Below are 18,149 nucleotides of genomic sequence, written 5' to 3' on the forward strand. Positions count from 1 at the left end.
TTTCTCCAACTTTTCTTTCATTCATAAAAATTCGTCGTACTTCCAGTGTTGTGCTTAGATGATTTTAAAATTAGCTAGATAAAGATGAGATAAAAATATGTAAATTCATCTTAGATAAGATATGAAGATGATTTTGTTTTAAATATATCTAGATAAAAGATAAAATTATATGACGATTCATCTAGATAACTTCCAGATAATATTATTTTTAAAATCGCTTATGTAAACAGTTATAAAAAATGTAAATAAATAAAAATGTAATGTAAAATAAAAAAATGGAAATTATAAAAGAGATATAAAAATATATATTCATAGTTTTTTATTTATAAGTTTTTATCGTTTACTGCTCAAGTTCTACTACTTAAAATATTTTCATGTGCTATGAAACTCTAAATCAAATTACCTGAATATTATTTTAGATCATTTAGTATAAAGATAACACTTTTTTTTATCTAAGATGCAGATATAGATAATACATTTTTTAATTATCTATATAAAGATCTATATAAAGATAAGATAACGCCAAAATTTCATCTAGATATGATCATCTATATAATTTTATTTAGATAACAGCAAACACTGCGTACTTCTGTTTTTAATACAGTATTTTATATTTGGAAAATAATTATATGTATGACTTGTAGCAAAAGAATATTAAAATATCGAACAATAATTATGAACAATTGATTTAATTATCACAAAATAAATTAAAGTCTTATAAAAATCTCTTTATCCTCGGAGGTGCGAAATTGTGCGTTGTTCGCGATATTGCCTATAGATGGCGCGAGAAAGGCTTTTTTCGCCGAGTGTCTCGTCTAGAATATCGCATGCACTTGGTCGATAGGGGAAGAGAGGCATCGCGTTCGAAGCTCTCGGCAGTAAGCAAAATGGCGTCGTTATGGACTGTGATATCGTTCGTGTTTTCCTTGCTACTGACACCCTTCCTCATGCTGCTGCTGGCGATTATATTCCTCGCTTCCATCGGCAAGTCCCTCGGTGTACGTAGGCTGTACATCAAGCTGCTGCTGGCCCTCTTCGAGGTGAGTTCGCAAGCCTGATATTCTGGTGAAAATTTCGAATTTAACCGGCACCCGAATCCCCGAAATCGTATCGGTGTAAAGATGCGTTTTTTCGCGACTTCAAGAACGTGCAGTCATCCCGCGAGGTCCCGGTTCGCACAACCGCTCCTTCTCTCTCTCTCTCTCTCTCTCTCTCTCTCTCTCTCTCTCTCTCTCTCTCTCTCTCTCTCTCTCTCTCTCTCTCTCTCTCTCTCTCTCTCTCTCTCTCTCTCTCTCTCTCTCTCTCTCTCTCTCTCTCTCTCTATCTCTCTCTCTCTTTTTTTTTCTCTCTCTTTCTCTTTCTCTCTCTCTCTCTCTCTCTCTCTCTCTCTCTCTCTCTCTCTCTCTCTCTCTCTCTCTCTCTCTCTCTCTCTCTCTCTCTCTCTCGCCGGAAGAGAGTTTCCTGTATTGGTACTTTAAAACACGTGTATCGAATGAAAATCGGTTAACCTTCCGCGCATAACGTCAATGCGTTAATTTATTTGCATATTCGAATATAATTAGTGTATAATCGGAAAAAATATAATTTTGCAACTCATGGAATAAATTATCTTGCGAGATCAAGTTTTTTAACTAAATCATCATATCATATAATTCAGCGATTATATCAATTTCTCATGCAATTTAATCGCACAGATACAATAAATTGACTTCTGTTTTTTAAAAGTTAATTAGCGCGCTTTATAGAGAGACATTTTATACTTCATACTTATTAATCTTATAATTGCAACTTTAAAGTATGTAAAAAAAAGTTATGAAAAAATATCGAGAAATAAATGAATAACATAGAAATTCTATTTAAAGTTACGTGGGCTCGATTTATTTTTAGACAAAGTATATGTGAAAGGAGTTTCTGCTATCAAACAGTTAATTTTTAATTTTTATATATACATACATATGAATATTAATAATAATAAGTGGGTATTTTAAATCAATAAAGCAATCGTAATATTAAAAAATAGGTAAATTCAATAAAAAATGTATAAACGCAATTTTAAATGCAGAAAAATATTTTTTATCTTATAAAAAACATTTTATACTGGTAACAAATTGTAAAAATTATACATTAAATTTTAATTAACACGATATTATTAAAGTAGGATTCATAAATCTTGATATCTAAAATCTTACAATTAAATTGCAACATGATTGTCTTGAGGTTTCTATTCTAAATTCATTCTGTAACTGTAAAACATAGTTAATTTTCGAAAGATTTTCTGGCTTTGAGCACGTAATAATAAGTGTGCAAATAAAGCAGTTGTTGACAAAAATTATTTTAAGAGTGACCTTTGGAGCTATTTTCATTAATGAAAAATCTGTTAACATATCCGAATTATTTGTGACATGAAACATAAGCAACAGAAATCTTCTAAAAATAAATATCTAATAGTTTTAAAAGTCATATATATGTAAGCTCATGGTCAGTCTCTCATTAAAATTTATATAATACTTTAAAACACATTGAAAATAATATAAAGACAAATAATTATTTGTCACAATATTGAAAGTAATGTAATAAAGGACTATCTCTAAATTAGATATTATATTATATATTATATTAATATTATATAAAATTTTCTTGATCTAAACATTATTAACAAGTGTGTTCTACATTATTTCTTGTATGTAAAAAGTATATTGAATATAGTCATCTCTCTTCTCTTTCTTGAGTGACTTTTTAAATATAAAAAATGATGTTTAGAAGCATACTCTGAACAAAAATTGCCGAAATATTGTGCATTTTCTCTTAATTACATATATTTATAGAAGCTAAATTATAATAAAAAATTCTTTCATTGATAACTTTAATAAAATACAGAAAGCCTAATTCACACACATGTAACACTATTTCTAAGCTTTTTTAAAGGAGTAAATTTAGAATTATTAATAGTAAAAAATGAAATTTTTCCGTAGGGTTTTCTTTTTCCAATGAGAAATAATTTAGGATTTTTTAACCTAAGAATTTTTTTGTGCATTAAATTCAAAAACAAATTGTGTACATTATTTTTTATTTAATTTTAAATCGGCTTTACAAGGATTTTAAATTTTATTAATATAATGATAACATTAAAAAATATTAAATTCTAAAAAAATATAATGTTTAATTAAATTATTAATTAATAGAAATTTTTACTTCATTTTCTACTTATTCTTAATTTTTACATTTACTCATTTAGTAAAAGAAATTATAGGGATCGAACATGAAGTCATACATTTATATTTTCAGGTATCTCTAATGTAATGTTTGCCAATATTGAAAGTATTATAAGATGTTTTATATCACACGTATTAGGTGTCTGATTCGTTCATTCATAGTATCGTATTGACATATCATTTCTCTTTGCCTTCATTTTCTACACGATTTCTCATTAACCTGATTGTCTTAATAATTGATTATTTCTCTTAAGAGATAGCTGTATTATTTGAAATTTTATTTATTATTAATTACAATAACTATTTTTAAATTAATTTAATTTTTAATATAATTTTAATATAAATACAATTATAATTGATAAAATTACAATTATTGATTATATATTTGCTTTTATTAAATATGTCCTTTTCTTATCATCTTATATTTATCATTTAAAAATTGCAAATAATTATATTATAAATATAATCAAAATTACACAAGCTTGATTCTGTCTATGACATAGCGCAAGATATTAAATGACTCTTTCATTGAAGTACAATGGTATATATTATAAATGAAAGTGAAATATAGAAGGGATGAAGGAAAGTTAAATCAACAAATTATGATCAACAAGTAGCAGAGAAATATCAAACCAATTGCATTTACGGAAATATTACAAAATAGTGCTCAAACTATCTTTAATGAACGAATCAGGCAAATGTCATTATCATTAATATGACTTGGTTTGTAAACATTTAGTTGCCTTTAATGAAAACACATAACTATGCATTGTATTTCCGGCATGACTTTGTAGCTTTGATGGCAATTTTCTGTATCTCATTCGATGTAAGCATACGAATCTTTAAGCGATATGCCTTAAAATAGTTACCTAAAATCAGAAATAAGTTAGTAAATGAAATGTGCCAAGATAACTATGAAAATCACACAGAAATAACTTGTTGACATTAAATAAATTGAATGCCAGGGGAATGTGAGTGGATAGGAAAACCTACAAACTTTAGTGCTTGAATGTAATTTGTATTTTAAATGTTTAAGTCTTCTGTTTTTTTTTTTCCATTACAGTCATATATATTAGATTATGATATTAGAAGCGAGAAATCATGTGAATCTTTTTCTTATGAAATACATTTAGATAAATTATTTTTTCCATGTATTATAATTCGCGTTTAATAGTATGAATTTGTAAAATATATCGAAAATCGAATATATTGGATGATTGCAAAAGTTCGTGCCCGATTTGCATAGATGGTGGTAATAACTTCAAATCGGGCACGAACTTTTGCAATCATCCAATATGTAAAATATATCAAATTTCCTTTCATTCTATATTAGACAAATGCACGTATAACTCAATTTGTATCACACAATCTATCATTTCCAGTGAAAATATGACAATTATGACAATTTATTAAAATTTATCGAATTATTAATCTACGAACTAAAAGGAAAATCTTATTGTTAGTTCATATTTGATCAATCTATACTGTCAAATGAGAGTGTGATTATGTAGGAAAAAACTAATTTTTTTACAACATATTTAAAAAAAAAAAATCACAATTTTTCGTTGCTAATGTCATAATTTAATATGATGTTAGTGAAGAATCAAAAGTTAAATTTTTGAATTTCTTGGAATTCTTGAGATTTGAGGATATTTATATAATCATTCACTTGTATAGTGAACAAACTTACCTAATTTTTAATGTATGTCTTATGTATTGACCATGTAAAGTACGTGTAAAGACGTGTGTAAAGTCTAGAAAAATCGATATAACTGTCCGTGATAGCTTATAACACAGTGCAATTAAGCATTTTTACTTTCATTTATCATAAATTTATGTAAATTGGAAGGGAAAAAATGGTAGATGAAAAATATAATCAAGTATAATTAATAATATATTATAATTCAATATTATAATATTAATTTCATATATGTCCTTTTTTATAGGAATTTTAATTATTTAGTTTCAATTTATATTCTTATTACAAAATTTAATATAAAATCTAATATGCAATTCTCAGCTCCAGTAAAAAAATAATGGCTTAGCAGCAACATTATGAAATAACATATGTTATTAATTTTATGTAAAATTTTTCACACTGAATTAAACAACGCAAAATATTTTTACTAAAAATCACTATTTTTTGATGTTAATATAATGGTTAATAATCACAGTATTTGTATTATTTTAATGTATTAAATAAATAATACAAAATGTATAAAAAAATAGCGTATTGTCCAAGTAACGAAATGAGAATACTACATATTATATATTTTTATGATGGAGTCATCGAGTCATATCAATTATACGTGTATATTTCGCAAGATCTAAAGTGAAATGCTTGGAACAGTATACGTAATACAGAAAATACGTATTATATATCGGTAAATGTAATTTAATAATCTTGATTTAAATCAGTAACTTGATTATTCTTTTATGTTTATTTTGTATTAAATATTCGCATAATTTGTTCAATTGAATTAAAATTATACTGTTCGGAAGAAATTCTACGAATTCTCACGAACTAAACATGTTTAAGAACAAAGAAAACTCCATTTAACGTGTATGACTTTTTGATATCTCTCTTGATACGAAATCATTCTAAGAATCTACCAGTACTTTGAACCTTAGTCTGACTTCTTGTACTGTGATGTCAGTAACGAAGAAAGTATAAGTAGAATAACTTTTCGTCGGAATGATGGATGGATTATCCTGGTTTCGATGAAAGGTCGATTTGTTAAGTATGAGTGGTCAATTTGACGTATCGTCTAGACACATATAACAAATATAGACATCTAAATAAAAATCTCGTCAAGCATCGATAAAAACTAGTCAAAAGATAGCGGTGACAAAATATACAGAATACACTGCTAAATAATGTATATTTATGTATTGACATGAAAAATTTCTATTATATTTAGAAAATCAAACTAAAATATTTTCAATGAAAAAAAATCGTTTATGTAAATGTAATGTTTATTCAAAAAAATCTCTATATAATCTCATGTTTTCTTAACTCTTTCATTTCGATTTAACAATAAGATTTCTTCAAGATATTAATAAAGGATTTAAGGAAATCTCTCTTTTAAGGCTCCTGGGTGTTCACCGCGGCCATATTGGATTGTGACGTCAGAGGGGAGAAAGCACACGCTGAAAATTCTTAGATGCCATTTTTTAATGAAAAGATATTTCGATTAAATAGCACTTCAGATGGCTTTAGCACACTCTTAAAAACCCCCGAAAACTATCCTTTTCCCTTTATAATCAATCAACATCTATAAAATGATCGAGATATCAGACTTTGACATGCGGAATGACTGCGTATGTGCAAAGACTAGACGGACTGGGCTTCATAATATTACATTTTACAGCTGTTGATTGATTATAAAGGGGAAAGGATAGTTTTCGGGGTTTTTTTAAGAGTGTGCTAAAGCTATCTGAAGTGCTGTTTCATCGAAATATTTTTTTATTTCGAAATGGTATCTAAGAAATTTTAGCGTGTGTTTTCTCGCCTCTGACGTCACGATTTCGACATGGTCGGAAAGGAGCCAGGAGCCTTAACATATTCTGTAACAAAAAGATATAAAATTATTTATTCCATTCTTAATTTTTTATGGTTTTATAAATAAAGTAACTAAATGAAATGTCTTTGCTAACGTTTGCACTTTGAATTCACCGTTACGTTAAAAATTTCTATTCGAGTCTTGAATTTTAATTGAATTACGGTGCAATATATATATATATAATGCAATCGCACGTATAAAAGTATTGATAATGTTCTAACATTGGAATAGAAAAGCAGTTTTATATGTTATATTAAAAAAATTATAATTTATTTAAAAATGTAATACAATAATATAAATCAATTTATATAGTCTCTGTTATTATAAATTAGGCAACAATATTATTTCGAAATTATAAATAAAACCAATGCTATTTATTCTCTAATTGTAAAAAATTACTTATTTTCTCGTTTTTATTCAATTTCATCTTTTGTCGAATTGATAAAAAAAGATGAAACTTGAGATGTAATTCATGAATTAGTTCATCAAAATTATTTTGATAGATTGTTCAGTCAGTGTTTATCTTGAAAAAAATAATTGCCAAGAGTTTCGCCAACAACACCTGAAAAATCAATGTGCAATCTTTCCTGAATTGCGAAATTATTTTTTTATCGCGATAAACGGAGCAACGCTCGATGTCGTTTATTTTCAACCTTATTCTGTAAACTTTTCATTATCAGACTATGTATTCTCGAGGAAAATACCGATGCAATCTTCATCTCAAATCTTTATGTAGACGTTCATTGTCGCAAACAACGTATTATTTTTATACGATTACTGTACCTTATGACCTTTGTTTATCACAGTCGTGTGTTATCAGTTTGATTTCACGATAACCGAAATTCAGCTAAGTGTAAAGTTGTATTAAAATTCCCCTGAAATTAAGAGTAATTAAAGAATAATAGATATGAATTAGATTCAGAATTTATTTTCTTACTTACTTTCACTTTTGAAGCTTTTAAAGTTTCTTTTCATATATATATATATATATATATATATATATATATAAAACTATATATAACTGCAAAACATGCAAACAATGCGTTGCAAACAATTGTATAATTATATATTTTCCTTCTTTTTAATTGAAGCTATAATATTGACAGAGAAAACATTATTGAAGTGCATCACGGCATAATTGATGGACTTAGAAATCAATTGAATAAAAGAAATATAAAAATCTATTACGTACATCTAATACAATATATATGTAAGATCTTTGAGTGTTGAAATTTTATAAAGATATTAAGAGTAGATAAGAAAACAATATCTAATACGTATACTCATCAAATGATAATGATCAGTTCAAAGTTTGCTCAACAGAATTATGATATTATTAATTATATTTATAATCGATTAATCTCGTTGGAGCAATTAATTGTCAAACCATTTATTAATTAATTATCAGATTTATTATATGAATCGATATTAAATAGTCAATAATTTAGTACAAACAAACATTCTATAATTTCGATTATTTCGTCGTTTTACTTTTCATATACAGAACGGTATTAATTGTTATTATTTCCATATATTGATATACTTGTAAAAATATCTTTTGCGATAGTATTTTCAATGTCTTTTGTTATTACGAAAATATTCTAGAATTTGTGTACATGGATCATTTGAAATTAGTTAAGTTTGAATTTTCTGTTATAACAAGAAAACCTTGACACGTGTTTGAATAATATTATAAGTATATATATATATTAGACATTTTATATAAATTATATATAAATATGTATACAAATTTCATGTTAAATTAACATTGTTATTTTAAGCATGCATTCTTAAATACGTCATCGCTTTCTTGAATCTTTTATTAAACTTTCTCCAAATCCTTTTATATGCTAGTGAGAACATCTCGGTTGCTATGAAAGTGAAGACTTTGCAAAATCTCATTCTTTAATTTTTTTTTTTCCCCCGTATACAGATCGCCTTCAATCAATTTTTTTATCTGAAAATAAAATTATAAAATATTAATTAGAAATTTAATGATTATTTAAAATGCACAATGTTTTACATGAAAATATAATTTTTCTGATTTTCACTAATATCTTGAACTTATATATAAAGCAAAAATTTTCAAAAATATATACAAATATAAATTCTAATCTATACTCATCTGAAGCATCGGCGATTACGAATCATCTCTACATTTCTCTTTTCGATTACTAGTGAGAGGCCTCGTGTATTTCCCTCGAGAGAAATCCCATGTGTCTGTGTGAGAGAAAATGAACATATTGCTGCGTGATCCGGGTGCACTTTCACACGTGACATCACGTGCCGTCAGTCATCAGATATAATATTGAAGCTGCGATTCGCGCACTGAAACATGTGAGAAGTATCGATTAGCGTGCGATTAAGTAACTCTTACATTATTTATTTTACAAATTATTTGCATCCAATCTATGCAATAGCTATGGGCTATAAAATATATGTTATTATTATCAATAAAAATTGTAAAAAAAGCACCGGATACAAATAATATCCTTTGTAATATGTTTTTTAAAATGATATATAAAAGCTTTTACCTGCTTTTATGCTGCACATCTTTAAACTAATACGCAATATATATCTTTATATTTAGTATTATATTGCACATGTATAACACTGACCTATTATACTTATACATATAATACATATGTATGAATCAAGATATACGCGACATGTGGTAGCAGAAATATGAGAAGCGAATAATCAACATGTGATAATTAATGTCAACTAATGTAAAGAAATTGCTTATATTAAATAACCTATATTAATAGTAAAATTATATCACGGAAGGAACATATATAGGAAAGTTTTTCATGATAAATACAAGCATATATATTTCGCATCTCGCGCTATTTCAATTAATGACAGATGTATTGAAGAATTTAGAATCAATTTTTTCTCGTGGAAAATATCGATGAAATAAAAAATGATTTATATAATTAGCATCAAGTATAAACATTGCCTCATGTTGCAATCGCATGCACTTTGATATTTTTAATGTAACTGAAATTCCGATATCAAGTTTTTTGGTAACAAAAGTAAAACATCACACCACTTCAAAGAGAGATATCTTATTGCGTAATATTGATAATCTAAATCACAATCATTTGGAAATTGAGGTATTTTTTATTAAACAGCGTTTCTCTTCTTATCTGTTTTCCTTGCTCTTTTTTGCGATTTTTATACTTAAAAATTTTATAATTTTTTTATTTCGTAAAATGTGAGGGAATATTGATTTTCAAAATTGTTACATAAAAGCTTAAATTTTACTTTATTCTTAATATTAATCAGTTTTTTTTTTAAATAATGAAATGACTGAATTATTTAATAACTTTACATTAATTTATCATCGTTTATTATATAAGCTTATCATTATTACGTTGGCAACATTGCATGAGTTCTTGTTGAAAAACATGTTACATTGGTGCATGACTATCAAGTCTGCCGTCACTTCAACAAATGATTATGTTATATAGCAATTTGTACGGAAAAATAATAAACATTGCTTGATATATTTCTCTCTCTTTAATTTTCGCATGCAACACCTTGAACTCGCTGATCAAATTCTAAAAATACAGTTAAAATCGATTATCTACATTTTAATTAAATCCACATTTAAATTAAAAGTAATATTTCATTAACATAGCCATTTGTGAATTGAGGTGATATGATGCGGAATAATGATTGTATTATTACTCCCGGTACAAATACATTGAACAAATGCGAGTTCAGTGAACGTAACAAGCAAAAGTGACTCAATGTATTTGTGCCCCAGAAGTTATAGAATATTCAATATGATGCACTCGTGCTGAATAATTGCATGTCATTCGTGCCAATGTTTTTTTAGCTTTGGAGTTGCAATTTAAAATTAAAATTTAGAGGTAAATTTTAGAGATTTATAACGAAAACTATACAAATTTATTTTTATTTGCAACAAATTAATTTTTGTATAAATTTGGTTTCATAAACAACTTTATAAATTTGTTCTATGTGTATAGTTAATAGTCTAAAATATAATTTTTAATTTCTCCATATTGATACACGGGCAAGTATTACATTTTCTTAATAGAATACATAAAAAGAACATCTAATTATCGAATATTTAATAATAAATAATTTAATACAGTTTCGCGCGAAGTAATTGACCATTAATTGATCAAATTCTTATCCTATTGAAGTATCAAAATACTTGTATTACATTAAAGGTAGCATGATAATCGATCACGATTTGTAAGATATTATTGATCAAAATGATTAATATTCAATTGGCACGTGATGTTCACGCATTGGATTACTTTTTGTTAGTACCTATAATAATATGTTATATGGTTCATTGCGAATTCAATTGCCATTATGAGTGAAGAAGATCAAAGTCTTGATAGTTATATATGATATGTAATTATTAAGTATGTCAATCTCTTCGATAGCATATTCTTAAACGCATATGTACATATGTATAGATTAACATCGCGTGCATCTGTTTTCTCTTATCTCTTGCAATAACCAAGTATTTTTGTATTACGTAAATGTTACATATAGCTTTTCCTTGGTTTATTTCTCCTTGAATTACAATTGCTATGATAATATCAATATTATTGTATTTATAATGAGGATCAAATGCATATTATTACGAATAATATCATAACTTTAAAGGCATATAAATTCAAAGAGGTTGATTTATAAGTTTTTTTCAATCTATTTTGTTTTTTCAATTGTGATATTTTAATCCAATCAATTTTAACTGATCAAATAAATCTCAGTTTCTTGAATATGTGTTCCCCAATACATCGCGTAGAATTTTTATTCTCCTCTAAAAAAAAACTCTAAAAAGAAGGAGAAATTACTAGAACTGGCGATGATGTAAATGCTTTGTAGCTTTTAACCTATAATTGTTCATTAAAAAAAAAAACCATTAATGACGCAAGAAATAATCGACGTAATACATACCTGCATATTTTACGACCATACCATTGACTGTGTCACAGTATGGCAGACAAAATATAGAAAGTGTGAAGAAAAGAAACGGTACTCGGGATGCAGATGAGAATCTTAGTATAGAAGAGGGATGTGACTCGCCGACGATCATGGAAAAGAATTCAACGGTAACATCGACAAAAGCACAAAACGGATGTGCGGGCAACTCGGTGATAGCCAGATCGAAGGACTTCATCTTAGTCCCGGAGCCAGAAATGCACAATCACAAGAATCATGTTGAAGAATCGAATATAAAAAACGATCAACAAGAAACATCAACGATTAATGAGGTAAAGAGAAATCAACGATTAAAGAAATATAGAATGAAAACAATATAGAACAAATTATATATACTTTTGGCATCTTATGCAAATTGCAAATACTTTTTTTAACTATTCTTAAATGTGTTTTAGGATAGCCTTAACCAGAAAAATTCTTTTGAAACACTAAAAGCCGGATTTGCACCCTCAAGTTGTTTGCATTACATCAGAGCAGGCGTTGAAGCTATTATAGAAGATGAGGTGACGTCGCGATTTGAAGCAGAAGAACTTAAGGTAATGCTTTCTCGATTGTGCCTAAAAAAAATTAATTAATTTTTATATAATAGCTACCGAGAGATAATAAATTGATGTATGCCTTTGAATAATTTGTCAATGTATTTTTGTGTAGAATTGGAATCTATTAACGCGAACGAATAGATTTTATGAATTTATTTCCTGGAAGTTAACTTTCATGTGGATGTTCGGATTCGTCATGCGCTATGGCTTCCTTCTGCCCTTAAGGATATTTATTTGCTTTGTAGGGGTAAGTGCAATACTATTTCATATATTATGCGCGCGCTATATAACTAACATATAATAATAACAATGATAATAATAATAAATATATAATAAGCAGCTTTAAAAAATAGGAATTCTGTTTATCTTAGCAACGTAAATTTCTTTAATAAAAAATGTAGAGTAGTAAAAAATAAAAATTGTCGTAAGTAGTAATTTTTTGCAAAAGAACATGCACAGTAATTATGTTCTCGCATTTTTTATGTACGTTTTAAGTTTGCGACACTATATAAGTTATTAAGACGCATATGTCAAACATAAATTCAAAGCTTCTTAGGTAATGTATTTCGTAACATGTTTAATCGACTCTCTGCCGCGTAAAACATTGGGTGAACAACCAGGTCTCCCTTATTTCGTTCAGAATAATGTCACGTTATATTTTGGGTATGATCACAATCCACAATCGAGAGTACAAACCAAAAATCGCAGGGGTATGCGTGACGAATCTAACGTCCACCCTTGACACCTGCATCTTATTCGCGCTAACAACATTCTCTTTGGTAATATGTTGTGGATGAGACGTTTATAAGCTGGAAGATTTAAGTAACTTGTTACATTGTCATTATGTTCACATTATTATCATGCTGAATATACTTTTCATCTGTCAATATATATAACGCGTTTGTTTTAATTTTATTATTTTATCATATTTAGAAATATTGTATTGACGATGTTGTGTAATATTCTATAATATTTATAATTCCTATCACTCAATCACTCGCTGTGCGCGAAACAGGTTTATATATATATATATATATATATATATATATATAGCATATTTTCTAAACAAATATTAGATACAAAGAAATCTTTCTATATTGCGTAACAAAACAACATGATTTTAATAAGTTTGTTTTTGCATATACAACTGAAGATCGGATATTTGTTACTAGTATTACAGAAATATTGTTGCGCATTACTAGTAAATGTTACAGGTAACGTGTCCTGTAACTTTGATTTACAGGTAGTACTCAGCAACGATAGAGAGAGAGAGAGAGGAATCTACGTTTCTCAGGTGCAAAGCTTGTGGTTTACAGGTGATGGTGCTGACACTGTGCACTGCAGTAGTGGGCTACATTCCTGAGGGTAGCTTCAAATTGTGGCTGACCTACAAAGTCTACAAAATGTGCTTTGCTGTCTTATCCAGTGCTCTGTCTTCAGTCATCACGTACAACAACCCAGAGAATCGACCTGTCAGAGGAATATGTGTTGCTAATCACACGTCTCCCATTGATGCACTCGTACTCATGTGTGATAATTGTTATTCCTTGGTATGTATTAGTCTTTGATTATAAATCTTATATCATTATTATATTATATTTATCTTTATAGTTGTTTGTTTTTAGCGCATATATGATCAGTCCTTTTTTGCTTTGCTTGCCATGAGGTTTTTACAAACATTCTTAGAACGATGTTATTTTTATAACTGCGAGAGCATGCTCGCGCATCTTGTTACTTTACAATTTTATTGCCTATATCGTTATTTTGTGTATAGTGTTAAGATGTTTGAGAAATTGTATACTCCTTGTTAACTATAAATTCGTTGGAGCATTTGACGTCGATTTTCCTTAGTAAAAATTAAATGAAAAATCAACATTTGTTGTAATGTATAATATTAGACGTACAAAAGAAACTAAATTTTAAACGAAATTAAATATTAAATTCCATTTTATAATTGTTAAAAAATAAGATATTTTATTTTTCTATATTTTTAAATGATTATAATTAATTAGATCATTGAAATAATTTTTATTATTAATGTAGACTCCAATATCTGTAATTCAAAGTTCAGCTCACCTTATTTACATTTCTTATTATAGATAGGTCAGATACACGGTGGTTTCTTAGGAGTATTACAAAGAGCCATTGCCCGTGCCTCTCCCCATATATGGTTCGAACGCTCTGAAACCAAAGACAGAGAAGCGGTTGCAAAAAGGTGCAATCACTTATATATTTCATATCACAATATGCATAACGTAATTGTTAATATGTTATTATGTTTTATCCAGATTAAAGACGCATGTATCAGATCCTAAGAATCCACCGATACTCGTCTTTCCGGAGGGTACATGTATCAACAATACATCGGTTATGCAATTTAAAAAGGGCAGTTTTGAAGTGGACAGCGTTATTTATCCTGTGGCTATAAAAGTAATTTCTCATTTTAAATACACAATGTTTCAAATATATATTTTTGATGTTTCTTTAAAATTTAAACTTTTTATTTTTTAAATATATAGTATGATCCAAGATTCGGCGATGCATTTTGGAACAGCAGTCGATATTCGATGATACAATATTTGTACATGATGATGTCGAGCTGGGCGATAGTCTGCGATGTGTGGTATCTCCCTCCAATGTATAGAAATGAGGGAGAGAGTGCCATTGATTTTGCGAACCGGGTGAAATCTGTGATAGCGCGGCAAGGTGGCCTCGTCGATATGCAATGGTACATTTGATATTAGTTTATAAGAAATGAAAAAAAAAAATATATATATATAATGTATTCGGCAAATAATTATATGTATATTTTTTTTATGGTAGGGATGGTCAATTGAAGAGGACGAAGCCAAAGAAAGAATTGAGGGAAAAGCAGCAAGAGGAATTCAGTAAACGATTAAAAGCTGAATAAATAAATTAATTGTTTCTAGTCATACTTCATAATTCGCATATTGCGTTATATTTGTTTGTTTAAACAAGATCATTTCATTTAATTGGCTCATCTATCACACATTATTTTTCTGCATCCATCATAATCATCAAGGAAATGTTCCATTAATCTGCATCAAAGATCTACATCATAAAGTTTTAGATGTAGAACTTTTCGCAGATATGACAGTTTGCACTTTTTTGCCAAATTTCTAGGTGCGAATAGATGGTAATTTTGACGCGCGCGAAGTAACGTAATATTATATGTACATTTATAATTATATGAATGTAACTTTTTAATTTAATTTTTAGACGGTTATGCGATATGGCTTAAATTTGTTGACAGATTTGAGTTCTCATTTAAAGAAGTGCAAACGTGATATTAGCTCATTTTTAATGCTAATAAGGTTCAATGATTGCAAAGGCATTATGAATTATTTATATATGTTATTATAAATGTGTAATTATTAAAGCGTGTGATGTTCTGCATGTATGAATGTATGTATAGCATCAAAAACCTTTTTGATTAATTCATACATACCTCGAAATTACCAGACAATTGAAACAACAGTGCATTAATTTTCTCTTATCTATAGTACAAGAATAGTAAAGGAATTATAGTTTCTACTGTAAAATATTTTTAACACAAAAAAAATAAATATTTATTTATTTTTCTGATAAAGACTTAGCAGAATATAGCAATTGCAACACTTCAGATATTAACTATTCTTTAGAAACACTATGCATTATGTTATTTTTCTATTAAAACCACGAATAACATCTTGATATATATATTTTCTACTTTTATATTTTACATATATATATATATCATATAGAATGTCAACTTTAGTGCTCTATATTGCAATGCATGTCAATATAACAGTGCATATAGTTATAAATTAATATAAATACTAATATATCATAATTGTATCTATAAATCTTCGATTCAAAAGACCTTAGAAAGACCTTAAGAACAAGGGAAAGAGAAAAAATAGATATATAAGTATCAAGAAATTTATTTTCTCACTTCCAACCAAAGTTAAAAAGCAAGTTTACAATAAGTGCTATTTTACTATCGATGGCATTACTATAATTAACTTATTGCCTCTTATTAAATTAATGAAGATGATACTTCTATTATCTTCATACTGTATTTCATATATATATATATATATATATATATATATGTTCAATTTGGCCTAATTCCTGTTAACTGGGAAAGTGAATATATTTATAATTGACAAGTTTTATATCGATTTTAATAATTGTTTGCTCTTTTCTAAATCGTCGTTGGCTCAGAGAGAAATTTAATTGCAGAAATAAGTAAATTATATATATTAAGCTTATTTTAAAGCTTTTGAAATTTTCCCAAAAAATTAAAATAAAAAATTACTGTTAACTGTAATAAATGCTTAGAAACAATTATAACATAGAAAAAGTAAATTGCAGAAAATTTAATTACTTTTTGAATCCATTTATATCATATATAATATACATATTGTAATTATAAAACATATAAATCCATTGTTTTTTTTTAAAGTTAAATTTATAGGTCGGTTCATCCCTCACTTCCACCTCTCTTATGCTATTTGTAATGTCATTGTAATTTTTTAAAAAGAAACGGTCTATATAAAATATATTTTTGTAGTAAATTATTAGAGTCAATATGTAATATATAAAAAATATAATTATGTCACTTATATTAAAAAGTAAGGATTCATCAAATTATTTGTAAAACTATTTCATCTTTTATAAATAAAATTGATTTATTATATAGTATGTGTGTATATATATATATATATATATATATATATTTCTTATTGCTTATACAATTAGCTTATATGAAAAAAATGTATCATATAGCGTGTATGGATTTAATAATGTTAATGGCACTCATTTATAATTAAGGTTTTGTCGATATGTGGATGTAGCAGATATTAAATAAATATTATTTTGTATGTGTGTGAAAATGTAATGTATTATATGCAAAAGTAAAAAACAAAAAATCATTTCAACTTAAATAACAAGATGGTATACATTTTAGTACCTAAAAATAATCATATAATTATACGTACAATATATCGAAAAACAAATGAGACTACATTAAATTTCTTAATTTCTTAGGCTCAATATATTGTCAATTTTTTTCTATTACATAACAAAATTAGCGGTAAAGTTAAGAACTGTATTCATGCTCTGTTCTGATCAAATATATGTGTATGTATTTATGTATTTTTTGGAGTTTTACTTTGAAGTTTTATTAAACAAATAAAGAATAATATAAGAATAATAACTTTGAACTGAATACAGATCTTTGCTACATTAATTATTATAAGTAAGTAATGAATGATCTATCAAATTCACTTTTTTAACTTATTTTCTTTATCGTCCATTAGATGCAAATATTAATATATTTAATATATTACATCATATTTGTTTTTTCAGCATCACATATGATTTTCTAAAGCTCTTAATAAATAAAGCACTAATCTCTTTGGTATGAGACTCAAGTGACGATGAAAAATGTAATAAGTAGCTTGTATGTACGTTATATAAAATGGCTTTTTGTAATGTTTTTTCTAATTTTTGTAGAATTTGCTATAATTAAAAGGCAATGCAAATCGACACGATTGATTATAAAGTCTCTAAGATTATAGATTATAACCTTCATAATCCATTTAAATTTTTATTCTGATTTTATGCTCAAATTAGGAAGCAGCTTGTCACGATGTAAGCATTAATTATACTCTACGTATACTCATGTATCAATATTATAAGTAAATAATTTATTTGGATTATGAAACGAACATGCAATATCATATGCAGTTTTATTTGCTGCATACTTATTCTTATTGAATATATTTGTATAAACAATGTCTTCTTGTATATATTAAAAATAAGTTAACACATAAGACTCG

The 18,149-nt window shown here is 27.2% G+C and overlaps 1 protein-coding gene across 1 annotated transcript; it reads left to right on the plus strand.

The window, feature by feature from the left end:
- Positions 1 to 849: 849 nt before the first annotated feature.
- Gpat4 (Glycerol-3-phosphate acyltransferase 4) lies at positions 850 to 16,993 on the plus strand. The gene is made up of 9 exons (XM_083044894.1): positions 850 to 1,040; positions 11,758 to 12,036; positions 12,160 to 12,300; positions 12,416 to 12,550; positions 13,620 to 13,853; positions 14,403 to 14,518; positions 14,592 to 14,733; positions 14,823 to 15,031; positions 15,127 to 16,993. The coding sequence occupies exons 1-9, from the start codon at positions 888 to 890 to the stop codon at positions 15,212 to 15,214; spliced, it is 1,497 nt and encodes a 498-aa protein (XP_082901020.1). The 5' UTR covers positions 850 to 887; the 3' UTR covers positions 15,215 to 16,993.
- The last annotated feature ends 1,156 nt before the right edge of the window (positions 16,994 to 18,149 follow it).

Source organism: Prenolepis imparis, unplaced genomic scaffold (genome assembly GCF_030444845.1).
Source record: "Prenolepis imparis isolate NDT839.2.m4 unplaced genomic scaffold, iyPreImpa1.0 SCAF_8, whole genome shotgun sequence".
Taxonomy (NCBI): domain Eukaryota; kingdom Metazoa; phylum Arthropoda; class Insecta; order Hymenoptera; family Formicidae; genus Prenolepis; species Prenolepis imparis.

Excerpts from the sequence above, each read along its gene's own strand:
- Gpat4 (XM_083044894.1), top strand. The coding sequence starts at position 888 with ATGGCGTCGTTATGGACTGTGATATCGTTCGTGTTTTCCTTGCTACTG. Across the intron at positions 1,041-11,757 it reads TGCTGCTGGCCCTCTTCGAG|TATGGCAGACAAAATATAGA; the intron begins GTGAGTTCGCAA and ends ACTGTGTCACAG. Across the intron at positions 14,734-14,822 it reads TTTATCCTGTGGCTATAAAA|TATGATCCAAGATTCGGCGA; the intron begins GTAATTTCTCAT and ends TTAAATATATAG.